This window comes from Hyaena hyaena, unplaced genomic scaffold (assembly GCF_003009895.1).
Source record: "Hyaena hyaena isolate Hyena2069 unplaced genomic scaffold, ASM300989v1 scaffold_372, whole genome shotgun sequence".
Lineage (NCBI taxonomy): Eukaryota > Metazoa > Chordata > Mammalia > Carnivora > Hyaenidae > Hyaena > Hyaena hyaena.
The window spans coordinates 284,096-308,007 of NW_024081004.1; the positions used below are offsets into that span (position 1 = coordinate 284,096).

The following is a 23,912-nucleotide window of genomic DNA, read 5'->3' on the forward strand; positions in this document are numbered from 1 at the left end:
CTTTAAAGGTAGATAGTGTGTATTTCCACTTCAATTTCATATCAATCAATAAAAATAATTTTGAGGGGCGCCTGGGTGGCTCAGTTGGCTAAGCGTCCGACTTCGGCTCAGGTCATGATCTCACAGTTCGTGGGTTGGAGCCCCACATCGGGCTCTGTGCTGACAGCTAGCTCGGAGCCTGGAGCCTGCTTCAGATTCTGTATCTCCCTCTCTCTGACCCTCCCCTGCTCACGCTGTCTCTCTCTCTCAGAAATAAAGAAAAAAACATTTTAAAAAAGACTTAAAAACATTAAAAAATAAAAATGATTTTGAGCATTTTTTCCTTTATAGCAGAATTTGAGAGCTGAGAAATATGTATGAAGAGAATACGTGTTGTTGGTTAGCAAAGATCAAAGTAAGTGCCTCATGACTCAGTCACTCAGATGATTTATCTCTCAGCCAAAATGGTAGTTTTTATTCTTATGTACTTAAAATAGTACATATGAGTATGTGTACTACTGTATAGTACATATACTATATGTACAGTGCACATATATTATTTATATTAAATATAAATGTAAATAAATTATACATAATAAGTGACCATTGATTAATGACAGAGTGAATACAAATTGCTGATTTTATATACAAGTTAATAAAAACATGAAAACAATAGTTCTATGAAATTCACCTAGAGATAAGTTTCACTAGATCTATAAATTACATTATTTTGTCAGAATTCTTACATTGCATCTTATATAGCTTGTCTTAAAATCTTCAAAGGTATCATTCAACAGAGAAAATTCAATAATGGGCATATCCAGTTAAGCTATTCACTAATAAGGAAAAAGTGCTATTCATCATGCTTAATGCATTTATTCAAGAAGAAATGCTTGCAAACAGTAGCCTGAAAATTTCTCTTATTATTTATCATTTAGGAATAAAATGCAAGAAAAACACTAATAAATTTATTTTTAAAATACATAATGCAAAATTTCAATAAACCATGCCAAAGAAATATTGATTTATGACATGTAACAAAAATTTTAATCTATAATTTATAGTACATACTGATCCAAAATCATATGCAATACACCATTTTATTAATTTTTTAAATGTTTATTTCTTAGAGACAGAGAATGAGCGGGGGAGGAGCAGAGAGAGAGGGAGACACAGAATCTGAAGTGGGCTCCAGCTGTCAGCACAGAGCCCGACACAGGGCTTGAACTCACGAACTTTAAGATTGTGACCTGAGCTGAAGTCAGAGGCTTAATCCACTGAGCCACTCAGGTGCCCCAATATAACATTTTAGAAATTAGTCAATACATCATACTTTTTTTTTACATACTTTAACACAAGGTAAACAACATGCATCACTTCTTAAATGGATAAAAGATTGTATGTAATATGGTAATGATTATTAGGTTATATTTTAATGAAATATTTAATTATATTTTAATGAAAACTTTTAATAATCTACTGATTTGAATTTTTTTGAGAGAGAGTGCAAGTGAGAGAGGGGCAGAGAGAGAGAATCCCACGAGGGGCAGAGAGAGAGGGAAGGAGAGACAGAGGGAAAGGCAGAGCTCGCCCAAGTGGGGCTCATGTTTTTTCCAAAGCAGAACACGAGCTCATGAACCGTGAGATCATGACCTGAGCTGATGTCAGAGGCTTAACTGACTGAGCCACTCAGGCACCCTGGTTTGAAATTTAAAACACGTTTTACTTAAAATTCATACCATACACCCTGCAGAAATGATGAAATGATTTTTAAAATTCACAATATGTCTCATGAAATCATATCTTACAAAGAAAAAGATTTGGAATTATAAAAATATTGTCAAATGCTGACCAAGTTCAACTCTCCTTACTTCACTGATAAAAAGAAATTGGGTGCTTTGTCCAAGAATGGAAACATGGTTAGTGGCAGAGGAATGATTACTACCCATCTGACGTTTTTTCATTGCATTGATGAAATAACTGATATTTTCAGTTTCCATGTGTCACTGTCTTTATGTTCAGTATGGAAAACAAAACAAAACAAAACAAGTGACCAACCCTCAACACTTTATTTTTTTTTTAATGTTTTATTTATTTATTTCTAGGAGAGAGAGAGAAAGAGAGACAGTATGAGCAGGGGAGGGTCAGAGAGAGAAGGAGTCACAGACTGAAATAGGCTCCAGGCTCTGAGCTGGCAGTTAGCACAGAGCCCGATGTGGGGCTCGAACCCACGAACCGCGAGATCATGACCCAAGCGAAAGTCGGATGCTTAACCGACTAAGCCACCCAGGCGCCCCAACCCTCAACACTTTAGCTGGAGACTAATGAAGGATGGCATTACTCTCAAATTCCAACCTACCAATTTTGGTACCATTCAAGTATTGGCTTCTGGGAGACACAGCCACAGAATATTCCCAAATCTGTATGTGCATGGCTTGAGCAAAATGACAGTCTTAGAAAGGCCCACAGTGAGGGATTCGACCACCCACAACAACTGGAAGAGAGAATTCTTCTCTGTCTTCAGAAGCTTCCCCAGCCCTCCCAATTCCCTACCCTGTGCAGGCAATTCCCTCCTCCTGTTATTCATGAAGATGGGTCTGGATGGATTCCTGGTCACACTAGGATGTCGATCAGCTGGAGATACTGAAAACCCCTCTTCCTTTTTTTGACTTCTGCCTCCTGGTCCTGGCCACCTCAATGCTCCCTCTGTTCTCACGTGGGATCAGTGCACTGGAACAGGACCCCAGAGGTTTCCACCCCGAGGGACTCAGCTTTAAGCTTAGGGGAGACCACAAAACTAGTTCCTAGAAACTGCTCTCCAATTTAGTAAGACAAAGTTGAATAAGGTTACCAAGGGCTTTGTGCTGTCTATAGTCCGGGTGTTCTGCAGCCTGGCAGTGGCTTCAGGAGCAGAACAAAAGTCAGGTAGCCCCTAACACTGGGTGTAAGGCCCACAGCAATCTACTAATGAAAGATGGAGAATTGATGTCAGTCTTGCCATCGGAGGTTTCCTTACCTTATTTTTTGTCTTGTCTTTAATCTTGCAGGATTCCAAGGTATCGTGTCCCAATGTTGTTCTTGCTTGGTCACACCCTTGAGCTTGAGGTGGCTGCAAAGTAGCAGGTCTTAGAACATGTTCAGAATGTTTCACAGGACCTTAAAAGGACAGAATTCAAGAGTCAATATGTCTTTAGGGAAATACTTCTTCCTCCATATTTTTGACCAATTTAATGATTATTTTCTAAAGTCATCATTAAATGAGGGGTTAATGTTAACTAACCAAAGTCAAAATAGCCAGTGAATTGGTTAGTGCTTTACTTTTGGCCTAGATTTTACCCAATAACCAATCATTTTGACCATGGGGCCTGGCTTACCCAATGTTTCTTCATGTTTTGTCACTGTTCCTACCTTCATATCCCAACATACATACGACAAATTAAAATATAAATGGTAAAATGTAAAATTTTAGACGTTCTTGTAATAAACTACATACCTTGTTCTGCACTGTTCATATCAACATTCTTTTGCACATGAGTTGATGTCATAAAAACATTGTTTTTCTTCACTGTAAGAAAAACAATTTAGAAAAATGTAAATCTAAGAGTCAGGCTCTACACAATTTGGGTTTTTACAGTCCTTACCAGTAGATGTCACTGTTGGCACTAATAACTGTAGGCAGTGTGCTGAGAAAGCAGGTGGGCTAAAAAATGAGTGATGGCTGTGAGTTTTGCCACATAGTTCTATTTACTTTCAGAAATATAAGTGAAAATTAGGTAACTGTGGAATAGGCAGTCTTCTCTAGAATCATAAAAATGAGTACTAAATGAGTACATATTATGAAATCTGACGTTAGTGATCCCTCTGTGTGCGTTAATGTTTATTTTGTATAAAATATTATGAAACTATTAGCAAATTCTGCCCCTTTCTCTACCCTAGTGACACCTACAGAGAGAAGCTGACTGTTATGTTACGTGATTTTTCTTTTCTTTTTTTTTTTCAAATAGTTTATTGTCAAATTAGTTTCCACATAACACTCAGTGCTCATCCCCACAAGTGTCCTCCTCCATGCCCATCCCCCCCTCCCCCCCACATCCATCAGTCCTCAGTTTTTGTCAGCATTCAAGAGTCTCTCATGGTTTGCCTCTCTCCCTTTCCCCCACCATTTCCACCCTTCTTCTCCCCCTTGTTCCTCAGTTAATTTCCTCCTAATCCTCCTATACGTGCAAACATATGATATTTGTCCTTCTCTGCCTGACTTATTTTGCTCAGCATAACACCCTCAAGCTCCATCCATGTTGCTACACATGGCCAGATTTCATTCTTTCTCATTGCCATGTAGTATTCCATGGTATAGATAAACCACATCTTCTTGATCCGTTCATCTGTTGATGGACACTTAAGCTCTTTCCATGTTTTAGCTATTGTGGAGAGTGCTGCTATGAACATTGGGGTACATGTGCTCCTATGCATCAGCATTTCTGTATCCCTTGGGTAAATTCCAAGCAGTGCTATTGCTGGGTCATAGGGGAGTTCTATTGATAGTTTCCTTAAAACCTCCACACTGTTTTCCAGAGGGGCAGTACCAGTTTACATTCCCACCAACAGTGTAGGAGCGTGCCCGTTTCTCCACATCCTCGCCAGCATCTAGAGTTCTCTGATTTGCTCATTTTAGCCACTCTGACGGGCGTGAGGTGGTATCTCAGTGTGGTTTTGATTTGTATTTCCCTGATGAGGAGGGATGCTGAGCATCGTTTCATGTGTCTGTTGGCCATCTGGATGTCCTCTTTGGAGAAGTGTCTGTTCATATCTTCTGCCCATTTCTTCACTGGGTTGTTTGTTTTTCGGGCGTGTAGTTTGGTGAGTTCCTTATAGATTCTGGATATTAACCCTTTATCTGATATGTCATTTGCAACTATCTTTTCCCATTCCGTTGGTTGCCTATTAATTTTCTGGGTTGTTTCCTTGGCTGTGTAGCTACGTGATTTTTCTATAAAGTGTGTTGGTGGCGTAAGACTATGGTGGTGGCTGCAAATATAGAATTACTATGAATTTCAAAGAGATCACTTCTTGGTTGCAAAGTGCAGAAACAGCAACCTTTGAGCATTTGATTAATGGAAATGAAAGAAGAATAAGAATTGATTCTTCTAAGTATTATACATATTATAAATGTTGGGGTAGAATTGCTTCTCTAATTCAAGTTCAACTAAACGGTTTCTGATCTTTATTATTGAAAACCAGTAACAAATGGGACATATCAAGTTGTACTATTTTTCTCCATTCCAACACCAACAACATACTGCACAACATAAAGTGGAATGATATTTACTGATATCGATATTCCTTTACTTAATCTTTGTGTGTGTGTCTAACTTAAGATACTAATGAATCACAGCAGTTATTCAGATACTTAAAGCCGTTCCTTTTAAAACAAATTCTCTAGGATAGGACCCCTATTCCTCTTAATGTCTGTAACTTGTCAGTCAGGTTTAAATGGAATCTAATGGGCTAGAAAGTATTTCTTATCTATCTGAAAGGTATCTGAGATATATGTTGCTCAACCATGTTCGGAATTATTAACAAGAATATAAATTCATTAGTTTGAGAACTCTGTGGGTCCCAGGTAGAAAAATTAGTTGAAAGGAAGTGAATAGTTTGTATTTTTCTTATTTCTTAGTGACAAAATTAACTTGGAAAACGCAGCAGGTTGTTCAGTAGAAAGAAACACAAAAAGAATATAAATCATAATTTTAATGTAGAGAATGTTCCAACATCTCAAATATCTTGTAATGACAAGATTTACTTAGCAAGGCACTACAAATTCCAAATAAAAATAAGTAATGTTTTCATTAGTGAAAAGTGTAAAAGGAATCATATTCCAAGCTTTAGAATATGCCTCTAAAGCATAGACTTTAGAATAAGAATCTGGAGCATAGCAGTATATTTTGAGTACCATTGGTATTGTGAACCGTATGGATGAACAATAATAAATGAAATAAAACAAGTTACTTTTATGGCTTCCTTATATAGAACATATTATCATAAACATGAAATCCTAAAAAAAAATCATCAAGTTCAAACTCTCTACCAAAAACAAACAGGATTTGTGAAGTTGGAATTCATTAGGTGTTCTTCTAATCATACTTGGCTAAGGCCTCTACTTTATTTGCCACTAAAATATCAGTACTTTGTAGTAGCCAAGTAAGAAAGTTCATCATCAAGAGAATGGATTTTGAAAAGCCAGAGTGTCATGCTTGAGGTCCCAGAAGCTGTTTATTACCTGGCCCAGAAGGGGGGAAGGTCGGGAGGTCAGTGAAGGATGATGATCTCATTAGATTCTGGGACAAGGTTGATGCTAGAAGCAAATTGCAAATTGAAGTCAGTAAGGAGGTGGGTTTTTGTGTCGTTTTTTTTTTTTTATTTGAACTTTTGGTATTTCAGAAAAATTTCTATATCCCTAATTTAGAAACGATTTTGTATGTTTATCAATAGAAATAAAATGTGACTGTGGTGAGAATTATAAATTAATTTCTGTTCGGACCAATAAATATTGGAGTGCTCAGCATGTGTGAGACACTCTATCAGGCATGAAGATGACCTCTAGGAACCCACAGTGGGGGAGCAAACACACACACAAATAGCTCTATTACAGAGCAGAGGTCAATGCGGTCGTTTTTAAAAGGGATCACTGGAGAGCTTTGAGTGGGGAAGAGAGCAATCTAAGTTACTGATTTACTCAGAATATGGTACACAATGAAGTTCTTACAGTGTTCTTTTAAAGGCAAACATCTGTTTCTTTAAGTAGATGGTTACTTAGGGAGAAATGGCAATTTCCTTTAATTACAAGGCTAATGCATACTTAATGCAGACACTTTGGAAACACAACAAAGTTTACAGAGTGGGTAGAAAACCCCAAATCACCTGTAATCTCATCACCTAAGACAACCACTGCTGACATTGTGGCTTATGTCCTTTCAATCTTTCATCCAATGGTGATCAATTGAATTTTTAAAATAGTGATTCACTATATAGTCCATTTTATAGACTGCTATTTTCATACAGCAATTTATTATAAAGACCATCTGATGGGTAGACTTTTTAAACATTTTCCGTTTGGAAAATTTCTCAGTAATTCCACACTCGGAGAAAACATAATAGTGAACAGCTAATAGTCAGGTCTATACCTACCTCCTTGGGACTGAGGATGTGTAGTATGCAAAGTAAAAGATGAAGACCGTACACGCTTTCTTGGAAAACCATTAGATTCTGCAAGAAATTCAACGAGAAGGGTAAAATTGTTTGAATAACAAATTATACTAAAGCAAAGATATGGATAGGTAAATAGAATTACCTCTTGCCTACACAGATCATCATCTGATAACAATGTTAACTCCTGAAGCACAAGTTTACATACTGAGGGTAACAGCTTGGTGATTATAAAGCAACAGGCATATCATCCTAATAAGCACAATTAGAAACAAGTGGCTTCAGCAAGAAACTGCATATGAATTTTGAGATCGTAGAGAATGCTTTGGGTAGGTTGAGACACAGGCAATGGAGAAACAAGGAAGTTTAGTGTGGCTAAAGTCAGTGTTCTCAGGAACTACGTGTCATCTGTCAAAACAAAAGCCACTTATTTCCATGTTTAAACACAAGAAAACCCATTACATTTTACACAGTTGTTGCCACATGTCAACATGCTTCTGCCTGCTATTTTCTTTGTATGAAGATTGATTTTGAAATAAGGATGTAAGTCATTACCATGTTCTGCTGCTTCGTACAGAGTGTCTTCTGCAGGTCTCTGGAAGAAACAAAGCTGTCAATGAGAGGTGAGTACTTGCTGTTTTTAGGTAAGAATTCCACCCTGTCACTTGATAAGAGAATTCTCAAAAGCTAGGTCTATTCAGGTGGGCCAGGATAAAGCAACTCACCTTTACTTACTAGGCATGTATTCAAGAGGAAGCAAAGGCTGAGTAGAGCGGTTTTATATTTCAGTGACTGCAGAAGTACTTGCGGGAACTTGTTTAAAATGAAGGTTTGGAAACACCAACTCTCAAAATTCTGAAGCGGTTGGCCTGGGGTGGGGCCCAGGAAACGGACTTTTAAACGAGGGCTTAGGGGTTGAGCTTTTCTTTAGTTAGCTTTGTGAGTAGTAAGGTAAGTGACTTGGCATAAGCGAGAACGAATAACAAGAATATCTTAATCAAGCTAAAGAGAAAACACAAGAATCGTTCATTTGCCTTTCAAAGTAGGTGCTTTTAGTTATGAAGCTGAAAAGGCAGATATATTGGGTCCTTAAGATCCCTTTTAGATCAAGCATCAGAGTTTAGAACTTATCTGATTCCCAATTTTAAGTTAGGTCAGTGGTGGACACCCACGAGGAGTCTCAGGCCTCCTGACCTCTTTCAGTCCTGACCCTTTCTAAGTCACTCCAAAAAACCCTATAATTTTGGTAAAAATGGTATGTTATTCATAGCTTCAAGACAAGGCCTTTGGCCTCCCCATTTCAGCCAAATTGCTGCCAGGAAAAACCTCCTATATAAATATTCTGGAGGCATTACTCTGCTCAGTAAAGAACAAGAGCATAAACTAAGGCAGCAATGATATCATTTAGGATCGCCAGCTTCTTTGAAGATAAATTTCTTGGTCAAAGTAAAAATCAAACATAGAAAAGTAGCTTGGTCTTACCTTAAAAGTTTGTTCTCTCTTTGTGAAAACAAATATTGGCTGAGCAATGACAGGTTTTTCTGTAAAAGGAAAAGAACAGGCAAAAACACAAATTATATTCTGACAATTCCTAACACCAATAAAGAGTATTTGAAGATTTTTTGTTTTTCCCTGCCTTTGGGTAAAATCCAAACTGTGTTTATATGGACCCTCAAACTTGCATATTTGCAAATGATTTTCAGTTAATTACAGATATAAATACTTGGGGAAAGTGATAATGCGTTTCCATAAGTAGTGATATCATCCCATTAAAAGAACACACTTTTAATGAAAACAAAGTATAATTACCTACATTTAGAATATCATTAGGACATAATGATTAACACATTTACTTTTAGAATGAAGAATAGCAAGGGGCGAAAAATCTTATCTAAGAATAGTTCTACTTGGGTTGGATCTCAGGTAGATCCTTATAATGATCCAGAAATATTTCATATTTCCTTGATGAGAGTAGCATATACTATGCCATGTTTTAATTTAAAAAGGTTTTTTTTAAATGTTTTTAATTTATTTCTGAGAGACAGAGACAGTGTGAGCAGGGGAGGATCAGAGAGAGAGGGAGACACAGAATCTGAAACAGGCTCCAGGCTCTGAGCTAGCTGTCAGCACAGAGCCTGACGTGAGGCTTGAACCCACGAATCTTGAGATCATGACCTGAGCTGAAGTCGGACGCTTAACCGACTGAACCACCCAGGCGCCCATTAATTTTTAGGCTAAGAATCAGTCTTTAAAAAAAAAAAGTTTCTATATTTTTAGAGAGAGAGAGAGAGAGAGAACCGGGGAGGGGCAGAGGGAGAGAGATAGAGAATCCCAAACAGGCTCTATACTGTCAGTTAGCACAATGTGGGGCTGAAACTCATAAACAGCAAGATCATGTCTGAGCAAAATCAAGAGTCAGATGCTCAACCAACTGAGCTACCCAAGGTGCCCCTAAGAATCAGCCTTAAACAGTGTTGTAAAGTAGGTATTTTGTGTTCAGCCTCATTGACCTTATTAATGTTTTATATTTTCCTATTTTAGGTAAGACGATGGAGAGACACTCATTTACTCAAGGGCTGAGGAATAACAGCTTTAAACGGCACTCCAGAATTCTCAGGGAAAATGACATGTTTGTTAGGAGGTTGGGCTCTGGAGTTAGGTAGGCATGTGTAGAATACCTGGGGAAATAATACGTTTGTACTTTTAGGTTCTTCATCTGAAAACAAAATGAAGATTACCTCACAGAGTGTACGTGACAATGAAATGGATTTTTAGATATAATTGCTTAGATTTTTACAAGACAAAAAAAAAAGCTTTATAGAAAGGATATTAAATATGTGGCATGCCACCAATCCCCATTCCAAAACTCTTAGCTAACATTGCCAATTTAAGACAACACTTTCTTTCTTTTTTAAATTGAAGTAAAAATGACAACACTTTCTTAATGAGCCCAAATATGATCTTAGAATTTTTCTCATTATAGGTTTCCAATAGCCATTACCAATATATTGTCCTGGTATACAAGCCAAGGTAATTGCCATCCCTGGGCTGATTACATAAAACTCTCACTGAGAAGTTTCAAGGAACTGCCAGACAATTACATTTTGTTATATGCCAGAAAGGAGCTCTCCAGTTTCCCATAATCAAATCCCATAAGAGAAAACTCTGCCAGACAGCTCTTGCCAAGCTCCTGGGGCCCCATGACCTGGGGGGACTTCTTGTGGTCCACTGAGATAAGCTGCTCGCTTTTTCATGCAAGTTTTTACCATTTGTCCTTGGAGCCAAGTGAACCCCAGCAGAAAATAACTCAAGAACATACTGGCAGTCCCATCCATATTAAACTATAGTTCAATTCTTTATTCCTTCTCAAACAAGCTCCTCTTCAGCAATTACATTAGATTTAAGAAATGAGAACTCCAGTGACTTTGAAAAAAAAAAAAACAGGCTTTGTGAATGTGCAGGGGAATACTTGTGAAACAGAATTATAAATCAGCCTCTTCTAAACCACACTTAGGATGGTTATGCCTAAAATAGCCTGACGAGGGCTAGACAAATAACATGTTTACTTTCCCTTGATCGAAACATTCATCGAAGGACAGGCAAGAGCAACCTTCAATGCAGCATTAAGGAGGGCATCACAAAGGGTTACTTGCAGTTTGGAGAACATATGACAAAGTAAGAATGTCACTTTTGTTCATTAAAAGTGGGTATCCTTTCTATGCCAGGCACTGTGCTCAGACGTAGGGATACATTGCGTGATTGAAGGTTTATTAGCCTCCGAGTAGCCACCCTTTCTCCCTGACACTGTCCAGCACATTAGTCAGAAAGCAGATAATCTCCATACCTCCTCTTCCACCTGGGTTCTGTCCCACTCTCCCAAGCAGCTCTTTTGGCTCCAAAGCCAAAGCCAAAAGTAAGCATTTATCCAGCCATTGGGTCCATAACAGTTTTCTTACTTGACCCAGTACAAAAATTTCAAAATAAAAGCAAGGTTCTTATGATTTTTATAAGTTTAAGTTTATGCTTTTCTTCTTTCTAATGTATTCGCTAATCAACCCATTTATTTAAAAAAATATATATGTATTGAGGATTGACCATGTACAAGACACCTTGCAAGGCAAGAAGAGAGAGAGGACCGGTGGTACAAGATGAGACTGAAGGTGAGTAAATACAAATTTTTTCTCCTAATATGTACCATAATTCCCCCTCCCTCAATTTTACGTGGGTCATAAGGGTTTGTCCCTACCCTTTATTGCCATGTGGTTCATCGAGGAAAGTAACCAGTGGATTTTCTCAACGAATCATCTCAGAGAAGGAGGTTTGAAAGGATCTGTGGAGTCAAAAGCAGATCCAGAAGAGGAAGAAGACACTGAGCATGGAGCACCCCTGACTCAGAATCCCAGGGCAGGCAGTGACCAGTGCCCTTAGGGACCCAAGTTTCTGCTACACAGCCTCTCCCACACAGAGTCCCACAGACCGCCTCTTGGTACGATGGGAACTGAGGAGAGGTGAACACTGAGTCCTCCATGCTGGACAGAACCAGGCTGCCCCAGCCTGGGCCAGAAAGGTTGTGGAAACAGACTTGGCAGCAAAGAGAATTGCAACAACCCCTCCCCGCTGAGGGGCAGGCGCTGCCAAATGGGTCACCTCTTAATTGCTACCAGGACTGGAATTATCCACTTGGACTGCAGCCCTGGCAGGTCCTGCATTTTCCTCTCCCTTTCTTTCTGGGCCTATCCACATGTCCGCCACATCCTCTTCTTTAATTTCTTCTTCTTGTGCACAGTCTTAGCCCAGGCTCCAATACTGTTCTTTATGCCCCTGTCCTCTCCACTCTCTTTTACTTGCATCTGGCTCTTTGCCTGATCAAAGCATGGATTTGGGAGCTCTGAAGTCGAATACTCCTAGTGCGGTATTTTTTTAAATTACTCCAAGCCTCAGCTTTATGTCTATCTCTCTGTGTATATGTTTTTAAAAACTTGTCATGAGGATTGAAGCAATGTATGCATATGGGAGCATCTTGTACAGCTTCCTCCCCAAGCCCATTGGGAACAAAGCAGAACCACCTATCATCTATCTATTTTCTTTATTTGCATACATCTCTCTATATATCCAGATATTTATAGTACATGCCAGTTTCTATTTTTCTATTATCTATCTGTACATACATACATAAACATATAGCAATATATGTGACCACAGGTTGTACAGGAGATATTCAATAATAGCCTTCCTTTCCAGTCGTATGTTACATGCGGGTACCCTGTGACTCTTGTTAGTCTGGGGGAAATGCCTCACTGTTCCTCAAAAGTCTTTGTTTTTCCTTTCACTACCTTATTCTTATCCCTAGGTTTCTTCTTAATTTCTCCTCATTGAGCTCCTATCTTTCTTCTTCTTTTAATATCAGGAAGTTTCTGAAATCAGGCTGTGGTCCACACAGAGGCTTAGAAATTGTTGGTGCTGAAAGTATGGTCCAGATAGACCAGGAGCATTACTGGGTGCTTGTTAGAAATGCAAACTCTCAGGCCCCACCCCATACCTACAGAATGAGCACCTGTAGTTGACACGATCCCCAGGTGATGTACATATATAGTTAAGAGGGAGTCTTATTAGAGCACCTCCAGGCTTCTGTCACCTGATACCAAATTTAGGAAGATGGTAATGGAGACTCCTGGAGTCAGTGACTCACCCTCCAGATGTTCTGAGTAACGGGACAATTAATAAGAAAAGGATTACTACTCAAACCACATACTATGCTTGTTATGATTCAGTGTAAGATGAAGTTAAGGGCTATTCTCAAGATTTCAAAAGAAATCCCCATAGTAAGGATATTAAAATATTGACACTGATGTTGAAATCAGTCATTCAGATATTTTGCTTGAAGCAATTAATGATTTCCTCTCAGATGCAAAAGTTTGTTTGCTGTTTTGATATGTCTGAAATCTGACCTTTTTTTCCCTGAAAAAATGTATTTGGAAAATGTCTCTGCTTGGGATTATTAAATGTTAATTAAAATGTTCATTTCTGTGAGGCAAAAAATTAGACTGGAAGCATAAACTACATCAAAAATATCACCATAGGGCTAAGATTCCTCAACAAAAATTTGAAACCTCTGAAGTTTCAACTCTAAAAATGAGATCTTCCATATTAAAAACAGGCAAATCATAGTAAATGACCTTACTCTCTGTATAGAACCCCAGAAGAAGAGACTCAGAGGGTCTGAATCATAATCTTGAGTTTTGTAAAAAGAAAAAACAAAATCTCAACGTTATATTAAAATATTCCAAGACAGTTTTATTTTTTTAAATGTTTATTTTTGAGAGAGAGAAGGGGAGACAGAGAATAAGCACGGGAGGAGCAGAGAGAAAGGGAGACAGAAACCAAAGCAGGCTCCAGGCTGTTAGCACAGAGCTGGACACGGGGCTCGAACACATGAACCGTGAGATCATGACCTGAGCCAACGTTAGAGGTCTAACCAACTGAGCCACCCAGGTGCCCCCCAAGATAATTTTAATAAGGGCAGTTGGCAAGCCCAGAAGAAATAGAAATCTGTGCCAATTTATGAGGGAAGCACTAGCATGAGATATTCTGTACTTATTTCTAGCCATGCACAGAGGAGCTCAATAAAAATGCAAAAAGAATGAAATAAACAACAAATTACCCACCATCATATGAAAAACTATGTCTTTACAGAGGGTTTGGTAGGGCCACAGAGTGACACTTTTAACTGTGATGGAACACTCTTGGTTCTATTTTATGAGATGCTTTGTACTGAGTTGAAGTAAAATAACCAGGACCCCAGAGGAAAACAGAGGCAGTTTACACAGGAAGTTTCCAGGCTGATTCACAAAGCGCTAGCTCAACTTGAGACACAAGGTGAATGGATCCTGCTGGAAGGATTCCAGCCCTGGGTCATTGCTGCTGAAGTAATAACCAATTCTGGTACTATATAATAAATACAGTGTATGAAGTAGAAGGGAAATAATAAATATAGTATATGAAGTAGAAGGGGAAAACACTCTTTCAATTAACTTCGAATTTGTTTGAGCTGCTTTAAGTTTTTGTTGAAAATGAAATTATTAAACTGCCAAATCTAAGAAATCGAGCATTTCTAGTTTTGATTCATTATGAGAAGCACACACTAGAGACAAAAAATCGGCATTAGAATAGAAAAAGAAAGCTACTCCTCTTCTCGTCAATACCACACTGATAAAGAAATGACTCATTTTCAGAATGGGAATCATTTCAGAATAGGAAATCGGAGAAGATGAGAAGACTCTCAACCCACTGAACACAACCATCATCCCCTGAGTTTGCCCAATCCATCCATTTCCGAACTCATCTGCTTCTCATATGGATAATCTTCAAAGCATCTGTCATTGTAAGTTCTAAAGAGTCTAGAGTCTTTCCTCCCTTGGTTTGTATGTTGGTCTAGATCTACACACAGACCAATTTTGGAAAATCAAGGCATAGAGATAATAAAAGTCTCTGATGTGAGCAAGTAGCAAAAAGCCTCAGAGGCTGTGTCAAACATAGACCCTGCTCCCCTTCTGGAGATAGGGCCAAGCCCTGAGAATTCCATGTTGAATGCACTCACCCAGCCTCACCTCTAAGCTGTGGTGCTTAATTTATAATCCAGTTATGTGTGGTAGTGGCCGATAGCCAGTGAATTAATTTCACTTGCATTTTAGAATCTGGAGATTTATAGCAGCAGTAATTCAATGGAAGAAAAATTCTCGTTTTTCAAAGTCATTTACTTTGCCAATGTCTGTGTAAATAGAGAGGCTCACAGAGTAAAAAACAAATAATTTTAATTAAATCATGTGGTATAGAACATCTGGCAAAATCACTCTGTCAGTCAAAACACAATAGTGAGGGAAAAAATGGCTTTATAATTTTGAGAGTGTTCTGTAATTGATCCCAAAAAGATATGGTCATCATGTGTAGTGTGCTTTATATTTGGGGGTATTCGGTGACCTTTTCAATAGATATCATAGCATACTCTATTAAATTTTATTATTATTCCAGTGTCAAAACAGAACTCTTTGAATCATTTCTTTTTTCATTCTTTTTTTTTTAAATATTTTTTAATTTATTTCTAGGAGAGAGAGAGAGACAGCGTGAATAGGGGAGGGTCAGAGAGAGAGGGAGACACAGACTCCGAAATAGGCTCCAGGTTCTGAGCTGGCTGTCAGCACAGAGCCCGACGTGGGGCTCGAACCCACGAACCGCAAGATCATGACCTAAGCCGCAAGATCATGACCTAAGCGAAAGTTGGACGCTTAACCGACTAAGCCACCCAGGCGCCCCTTCTTTTTTCATTCTTAAAGACAGTAACTACCACATGATATGCTTATGCATGTCGTGACTAATCTTTTTGCCTTTTGCTTAACTTAATATGACCTTAAGAAGTAGTATAATAAGTTAGATCTTGGTGATTTCCCACGATGCTTCTTTTATGCACTGGGATAATTTGAAAACTTACCTAATACTTTACCTATTATAAAACTGATATAAATATATTAGTTTTTGGTGACTCAATGAATGGCTACTAGGGTTCGGAATGCATGGTTTTAAAAAATCCAAGCTTGGGTGGAAAAGAGGCCTGGATTCAAATTCCATCTCCTGAATTTGCTAACAATTAGCCAGGGCAAAGCCATTTGATGCTTCTGAGCCCAAGTTTCCTTGTCTGTAAGATGGAGACAATAAAACATACTTCACAGAGTTGCAAGGTAAGTTGTAAGTAAGTTGCTGCGCTCTTACTGCATTATATGATTCTCAAAAGGTAAGTTATTAGACCCTTGTGCTCATGAGAAAAGAAAGTCTCTAAAATCACAGGATATGCCCAAGACCAGACAGCTAATATTTAGGCACTAAAGCACAGGAGAGCTTTTTCCTGTAAGAAAGGGTCCCTCCTGGCTTTCATTGTGAGTTAAATGACTACTTGACAGCTTCCTCTCCTGAAGTTGTGATACGCCTGGGCTCTGAGAGCTCTCCTACTTCCATGGTTTGTGAAAGCCTCATTGCGATGTGATTGCAGACCGTGTCAGTCTAGCTGCACTTTGGTTTTGCCTTCTGTAAACACTGTAAGATGCTTCACTTAGTCTCACCATTTTCTCTTCGTATTCTGACTAAAGAGGTTTGTTCGAGAATGTCGGCAAGCAAACGGCATGGTGAGCCTTGCCGTCGAAAATCTCCGTGTCAATATATATATAGTCAGCCACTGACCAAAATAACTCAAACGAATGTATTACTTTTGACAGAGCATACCCACTTCTACATAATTTGAAGGTGCTATTTTGTTTATAAATAAAACTATGTTGTGATAAGGTTACTCACAATCTTTGATTACTTGAATGTGTTTACCAGCAACAAACATGGGACTTCTGGATGGAGAATGCCAAAAGGGACTGTTTGCCCTTCTCTAAACTCTTCCTTCATTTATGCCCATGGGGTAATGAAGATGTGGAATTTGTCGTAGGATGTGCTTGGTCAACTTGGTACCATTTGGAAATACATATTTCATTTGACAGCATTTATGAATCACATATTTTCCCCTCAGAATAACTTGCAGTGTGAAACTGCTTCCATATGTTAGAAATGGGTCTCTCTGTTTTGCTGAAGGAAGGGGAACAGAAATATAGTCTAGGTTTTATGACATGCTGAGGATTAATATTGACCAGGCACATGCTCAGGTTTAAAACGGTATCTCTTTAAGTAATTCTCTAATGTTTCTGTACTGCTAAAATTAAAGAGGTGATTTTGACACAAAATACCATATTAGTAAGAAGTCACTCTTCACATAGGCTATTAATAAATCAATATGGCTGAAGCAGAGCTTCATACTTTGAATTCAGATAAATTTAAGCTCTTCCTCTTCAGCAAAGAAGCACACTATTTTTAAATTCCTTCATAGATTCCAAGGACACAGGCCGGATGGAGAAGTTTGATTGCAGCTTCTTCTGATTCCAAATCTCTTTTCCTTAAACTTATTCCTCTTTGTCCTGAGCCTTTGCGCAGTAGGAGAAAAAGGCTCCTTGTTTTCTTGTTTCCACAGGACTAAATGGATGTTGTTCCGCTGAGAACAAGATGTTGTAGGCCTAGGCCAGAAGAAAGGAGCAGAACCGCCCACCCAAGGCGCTCACAAGCCCAGAAGGCCCAGACCTCATTCTCTTCTTGGGAACTCGCAGAAGCCAGAAGCCGGCAGGCGGCCATTCATCGTCACTGAAATGCTTTGCTGGCCCTCGGGCACAGAAATGAGCAGGAATACAGCAATGCTGGCTGCAGATACCTTAGTGCATTGATTTAGAGCTAGCTTGGTAGAAGTCAAGGCCAGGTAGCAATTTGTTAGCCTTACCAGAAACATTTTGTTCATTATACTAAAAAAAAAAAAACAAACAAAAAAACAACTATAAGAGAAACTTTCACTTTTCAAATGTATATGACTTGAAGAATTCTCAAGAAAATGGAGAACAAGCCCTTCAATCTATTCATTATCTTTCCTTGATCATTGAATTACCGTGACACTCAAGATGAAAGGGTTAGAGGAGATTCTGTAATCAAGTGATTTCTTTTAAGTGTTTTTTTTATTCTGGAAAAATGTATATAACATGTTACCATTTTAACCATTTAAAATGTACGATTCAGTGACATTACGTATATTCACACTGACGTGTAACTATCACCACCGTCCAACTTCAGAACCTTTTCATCATCCCAAACTGAAACTCTGTATCCACAAAGCACTAACTCCCCATGTCACTCTCCCCAGAGCCCCTGTCACCACACTCTACTTTCTGACTCTGTGGATCCACCTGCCCTAGGAAACCTTGGAGACGCAGAATCCTGGAACCTGTGTCTTTTTGTATCTGACTTACTTCACTTAGCATAATATCTTCAAGGTTCATACATGCTACAGCATGGATCTCATTCCTTTAGAAGGCTGAATAATAGGCTGGCATTTGTATGTAGTACATTTTGGACCTATTTTTTAAAATCAGCTTTTTTTCATTTGTCTTCTTCTCCATTCTTTGCTCTCAGCTGGCTGAGTATTTCTCTCTAGTGCCTGATTCCTTGCCTCTCCACACGTTTCCCTTCCTCCCTCTTCCTGTTTCTCCCTCCCCTCCTTCATATACTCCTCATTTTCTCTACATGCTTAGTACTAAGATTATTACACAAGTAAATACCCTTTCTATGGGTATTTGTAAATAAGGTACAACTCAAGTTTATTTCATCTTAATTTTTTAATGCATTTTAGATACTTTTTATTCTGCTGGCCATTACATCATAAAATTCTCAAACAGATGTAGAAGTATAGTACTAGCTCTTTGCACTATTAACTTTGAGTAAGTCACTTCTCTCCTCTGTTTTCAGTTTTCTCGTATGTGAAGATCCATTGCGCTACGGGGAATTTAAAGCTCTAATACTCAGTGATTTAGGAATATTAATCACTTGAATGAACTTTTGGGGAAAAAAGTATTGATTTACAGAATAAACATTAATTGCCTGCTATAAGCAAGGTAAAAGACAATAACAATATTGTGAATTTAAACCTTAAAATGTGAGAAGTGTTTACAAAGTTAGAAAAATATCTGGCACATCTGTTATGGTGTGTTTCGAAGATTTGTTTTCTAAATTTTTATGGTTTTTTATCTTTACATTTGTAGCTAGAGATTTTTTACAAGTTCCTCAGAATCTACCTTGCTTTATCCTACTATCGAAACAATCACCTCTACTACTTAATTTTAGCTTATTCAATTTTCAGAAAGAAAAATGGAAAATAATACCAAAACTAATCCATACTTGGATCCATACTTCATACATGAAGTTCCTTATGACAAAGTTAGTCTTGTTGAACAAACAGACCCTTGTGTAATTGTAGCTCTGGAATATGTCCTACCCACACTCAATTTATAAAAACACACATACACACAGATCCTTATCTGTAACTTCATTTCTCTGCAAGACAACTAAAGTTTAACACAGACAGCCCTAGACCAAAATGGTCCATTTCCATCAAGTCTCCCTGCTTTACTCTTTTCTCTCCAGATGGTAACATACCTCCTGGTTATGAATTACTTCCTTTTATCAGAACAAGGAAGGATTTGGAGCCAATTATTGAAAACAGTCATTACAGATTGCTACTTGAGAGGGACAATCCAGTTACTAAGCTGTAGTGTCTGGAGGCCTGGTAGTTTCTCTGCATCCCCTGAGGGAAAGGAAATTGTGTCCTGTTAGCCTTGGGTTCTTTTAGGACCTGAAGCCCATTCTGCAGTGATACAGGCCACTTACAAAAATCTTTTCTCTCTCCTGTTTGAGTATATAGGTCAGTTTCCGTTTCATCAGTTACAGGTTAGTCTCTGCCTCCTTCTGACTCAATTCTCAAATGCATGTTTCATGCTCTTCAATGTTGCTTTAGTATCAAAAGATATCTTCCGACTACCATCTCTTGTCAGTAGTCTAGATCTCATTCTTAGGACCTCCTATGGCTTAGTTATTGGCCATCCATACAGGGTGAGATATCTGATCATTGGGTAGAAGGAATGCAGCTTCTTACTGAATATGAGTATTTACTGCATTTTGAATCCTGCCTTTTGGATATTATGCTAGCTTTACCAATAGATTTCATTAAAAAGCAACTCAGGTGTGAAACTCACCTGGCCTAAATGTTAAAATTTCAAGTCACGTTAATGATTTAATGTAATACTTGTGCCAGCACTTTGAATAGAGTCCTCAGTTTAAACAAAAAAGTGAATTATAATAATGACCATTCTTTAGCCTCTATTTAATTTGGAGTTTTTGATACTTCTTATTTATTTTGTGAAAATCTAAATCATCTCTCCGAGGCCATATTGGCTCAGTTCCGAAAGTGCTATATTGCAATCTTTCACACTTTGTGCAGTTTAAGAAACATAGACCATGCAATTATTTAAATTTAAGTGAAAATTGCTAGCCCAGTAAGCAGGCCACCTGCTCTAGGCTGATGTGTTTGCACTGATACTACCTTACTTACTTTCTTTTTTTAATTTTAATGTTTATTTTTGAGAGAGGGAGCGCGTGCGCGCCTGTGCGTGTGTGCATGCACACACACACACACACACACACACACATGCAAGAGCAGGGGAGGGGCAGAGAGAGAGGGAGACACAGAATCCAAAGCAGCTCCAGGCTCTGAGTTGTCATCACAGAGCCTGACATGGGGCCCGAATCCACAAGCTGTGAGATTAGGACCTGAACCGAAGTCAGATGCTCTGACTTCCAAGTGAGCAACCCAGGCATCCCTACAGTTGAATTTTCTTACCTGTTGTTTTAGAGTCAAATACCCCTTTGTGGAGACATTTGGATGTGGTGAGCAGTTTCCATACAAATTAGCTGGTGACTTCAATAACAACACATTTAAAACTGAACCACTGACTTCAAGGGCCTGCCATCACTCAGATCCTTTGCAGGTACTTAGACGAGGCCCCATGAGAGAAAGGAAACATGGGGTATAGCACAGGCTCTGGAGTTTTTGGGCTAGGATGACATATGACAAAATATGATTTGTTTATAGGTGACATGTTGCACTGCATGTGGTTCCTGGCATAAATCCAGTTTACTGCTCCCAAAGAACTTGTACAACATAGTTGAGGAGACAACATTAAAATGAATGAAAGAATTAGGGGCAAATCACAGAATCTTGGTTTGGAAGGAGATCTTATAGTTGCCTAGCAGAATTTACCATCTGAGGTGTCTACAGCATCCTCAGTAGAGGGCCTTCCATCACAAAGCATAAAGGTCAGAATGTATGCTATTGCCAGAGCTTTCTAGCCTATGTGCAGCAGCATACTGCTGTATGAGCTACATGTGTGCCAAGCTCTTGGTCCTCCATCCCATAGAGCCAGCCACTTCATCCCCCAAATGTCATACAACTTCAGATTCGTCTATGTGGTTATGTGTATCAATAACTATTTCTTTCTACTACTGGGTAGTATTCCAATCTATGGACATACCACAGTTTGCCTATCCATTTACAGGCTTATGTACATTTGGGTTGTTCACATGCTGGAGCTTGTAGGTATAAAATATGCCAAGAACAGCTATTTGTGGACATATCAATTTCATCCCTCTTGGTAAAATACCTGAGAATGTGATTGGGTATCTTAGGATAGGCATAGATTTAGCTATAAAAGAAACTGTTAGACTATTTTCCAAAGCAGTTACACCACTTCGCAGCAATAAATGGGAGTTCTGGTTGAGTTACATTCTCTGCCACACAGTATCATTGGTATTTTTAATTTTAGCCATTCTAGTGAATGGGAAGCAATAGCTCACAGAGATTTTAATTTACAGTTCCCTAATGACTAATTATGTTGAACATTGCTTGATGTGATTCTTAGACAGCTATGTATCCTTTTTCTAAAGCATCTGACAGATTATTTGCTTATTTTTAATTAAATTGTTTATATTGAGTTCTTTATGTATTCTGATTTCAAGCTTTTTTTTTTTTCAGATCTATGTATCACAAATGTTTTCTTCCAGTTTCTCTTTTTTTTTTTAAATTTTAAATGTTTATTATTTTAAGACAGAGAGAGAGACACACAGAGAGAGAGAGAGAGAGACAGAGGCAGAGACAGAGCATAAGCAGGGGGAGGGGCAGGGAGAGAGGAGACACAGAATCCAAAGTAGGCTCCAAGCTCTGAGGTGTCAGCACAGAGCCTGACGAGGGGCTTGAACTCACGAGCTGTGAGATCATGACCTGAGCTGAAGTCAGAGGCTCAACTGACTGAGCCACCCCGGCACCCCTCTCCCAGTTTCTTTTTTCTTGTATTAATGCAATCTTTTAAACGACAAATATTTTTAATGTTGATAGTCTAGTCTATCTATTTTTATGGGTGGTACTTTTTGTGTCTGTAAAAATTACCTGTTCCAATTTATGAAAATATTTTCCCATGTTTTCTTCCAGAAGTTTTACAGATTAAGCTTTTATGTTTTCATATTTCATCTCAAATTAATTTTTGTGTCAGGGGGGTAATAAGGACTATTTGTTCCAGGGTTATTACAAAAAATAGTATCTTTTCCTTGTTTGAATTATCTTGATATCTTTGTCAAAAATTAATTGGCCAAAAATAAATGAGTCAATTTCTGGACTCCCTCTTCTGTTTCAATAATAAATCTTCTATGCTTATACCAATATTATACCATCTTGATTATTATAACTTGAAATCCAAAGCATAAGTTGTCAACTTTATTCTTCTTTTTCAAGATTGATTTAGCTATTTTAGGTCCTATATATATATATATATATTAATATAATTAATTTATTATATATATAATTAATATAATATATAATTAATATAATTATATATATATAATATATATATAATTAATATATAATTAATATAATTAATATAATTAAATGTTAAAAAACATTTAATTTAATGTTTTATTTATTTCTGAGAGAGAGAGAGCATGAGCAGGGGAGGGTCAGAGAGAGAGGGAGACACAGAATCTGAAACAGGCTCCAGGTTCTGAGCTGTCAGCACAGAGCCCGACGCAGGGCTGGAACCCACAAACCGTGAGATCATGACCTGAGCGGAAGTCGGATGCTGAACTGACTGAGCCACCAAGGTACCCCAGGTCATTTATATTTCTTTATAAATTAAAGATTAGCTTGTCAATGAAAAAAGAGTCTACTTGAATTTTTATTGAGATGGCCTTAACTCTAGATCAACTTGGGGAGGGATGATATCTTAATAAATTGAACTTTCCAATTTATATATTTAGTTCAATCGTACTTAGCTTTTTTCTATAATGTTTGTTTTAAGGGTACAGGACTTGCACATATTTTGTTAAATTAATCTGTTACTTTTTTTTTAATAAAAAGGCACTACTAAAAGAATACTTAAAAATTTCAATTCCCAATTCTATTTTGCTAATATACAGAAATAGAATTGTTTTTAGTATATTCACTTTGTGCGCTGTTATCTGTGACCTTGGTAACTAACTTATTAGTTCTAGTATCTTCTTTTCTTTTAGTTGATTACTAAACTTTTCCTATACTGACTATCATTCATTTGCGAATATAGTTGTACCTCTTTACTTCCAAAATACAAAACTTTTCTTTCTTTTTATCAACCTAGTACATTGGCTAGGACCTTCAGTCCCATTCCATAATGCTGAATAGAAGTGACTATAGTGGACATCCTTGCTTGCTTCCCAATCTTAGTAGGAAAGTATTAAGTCTTTCGTGGACAGTGAAAGCATTATATTAGCTGTCAGTTTTTTGAAAGTGTTCTTTATCAGGTTGAGGAAGTTCCTTTCTATTCTAAATCCTTTTGGTGTTCTTACATGAGTGGCTCTTAAAATTTTTTTTGTTTGGTGTTTTTCTAGCACAGTGTTATTCATAATATTCCTTTATTATCATTCTAATAGCTGTAGGATCTAAAATGACACTCTATGTCATTCCTGATATTGGTAATGTTATATTTCTTTTTTATGACAATTAGGAGCTTATTAAATTTATCAATGTTTTCATAGAAATATCTTTTGAGAATCCGAGATGAGCAGGATATTTTCTTCTAGTTTTGGTTTTAAAAATAGGAAAAATGAAGGTTTGTTTTGTTTTTGTTTTTTTACAGTCCAAATTCAGAAACATAGTTACGGATGGTTTGGCCAGTTATGGCTTTAAAATTTTTTGGTAAAATACACATACCATAAAATTTACCATCTTAATCATTTTTAAGTATATA

General features: G+C 37.8%; 1 protein-coding gene across 2 annotated transcripts in view; it reads right to left on the reverse strand.

The window, feature by feature from the left end:
* RANBP3L (RAN binding protein 3 like) overlaps positions 1-23,912 on the reverse strand; it is a 46,777-nt gene that overhangs the window by 15,857 nt on the left and 7,008 nt on the right. The window contains exons 2-7 of one of the 2 annotated variants that reach the window (XM_039250517.1): positions 8,665-8,723; positions 7,738-7,777; positions 7,165-7,242; positions 6,257-6,331; positions 3,473-3,544; positions 2,996-3,135 (exon numbers count right to left, since the gene is read on the reverse strand). In XM_039250517.1, the coding sequence (XP_039106448.1) occupies positions 2,996-3,135; positions 3,473-3,544; positions 6,257-6,331; positions 7,165-7,242; positions 7,738-7,777; positions 8,665-8,723 (464 nt within the window). Of the gene's footprint in view, positions 1-2,995; positions 3,136-3,472; positions 3,545-6,256; positions 6,332-7,164; positions 7,243-7,737; positions 7,793-8,664; positions 8,724-23,912 lie in introns of both variants that reach the window. The other variant, XM_039250516.1, reaches the window with a different exon arrangement.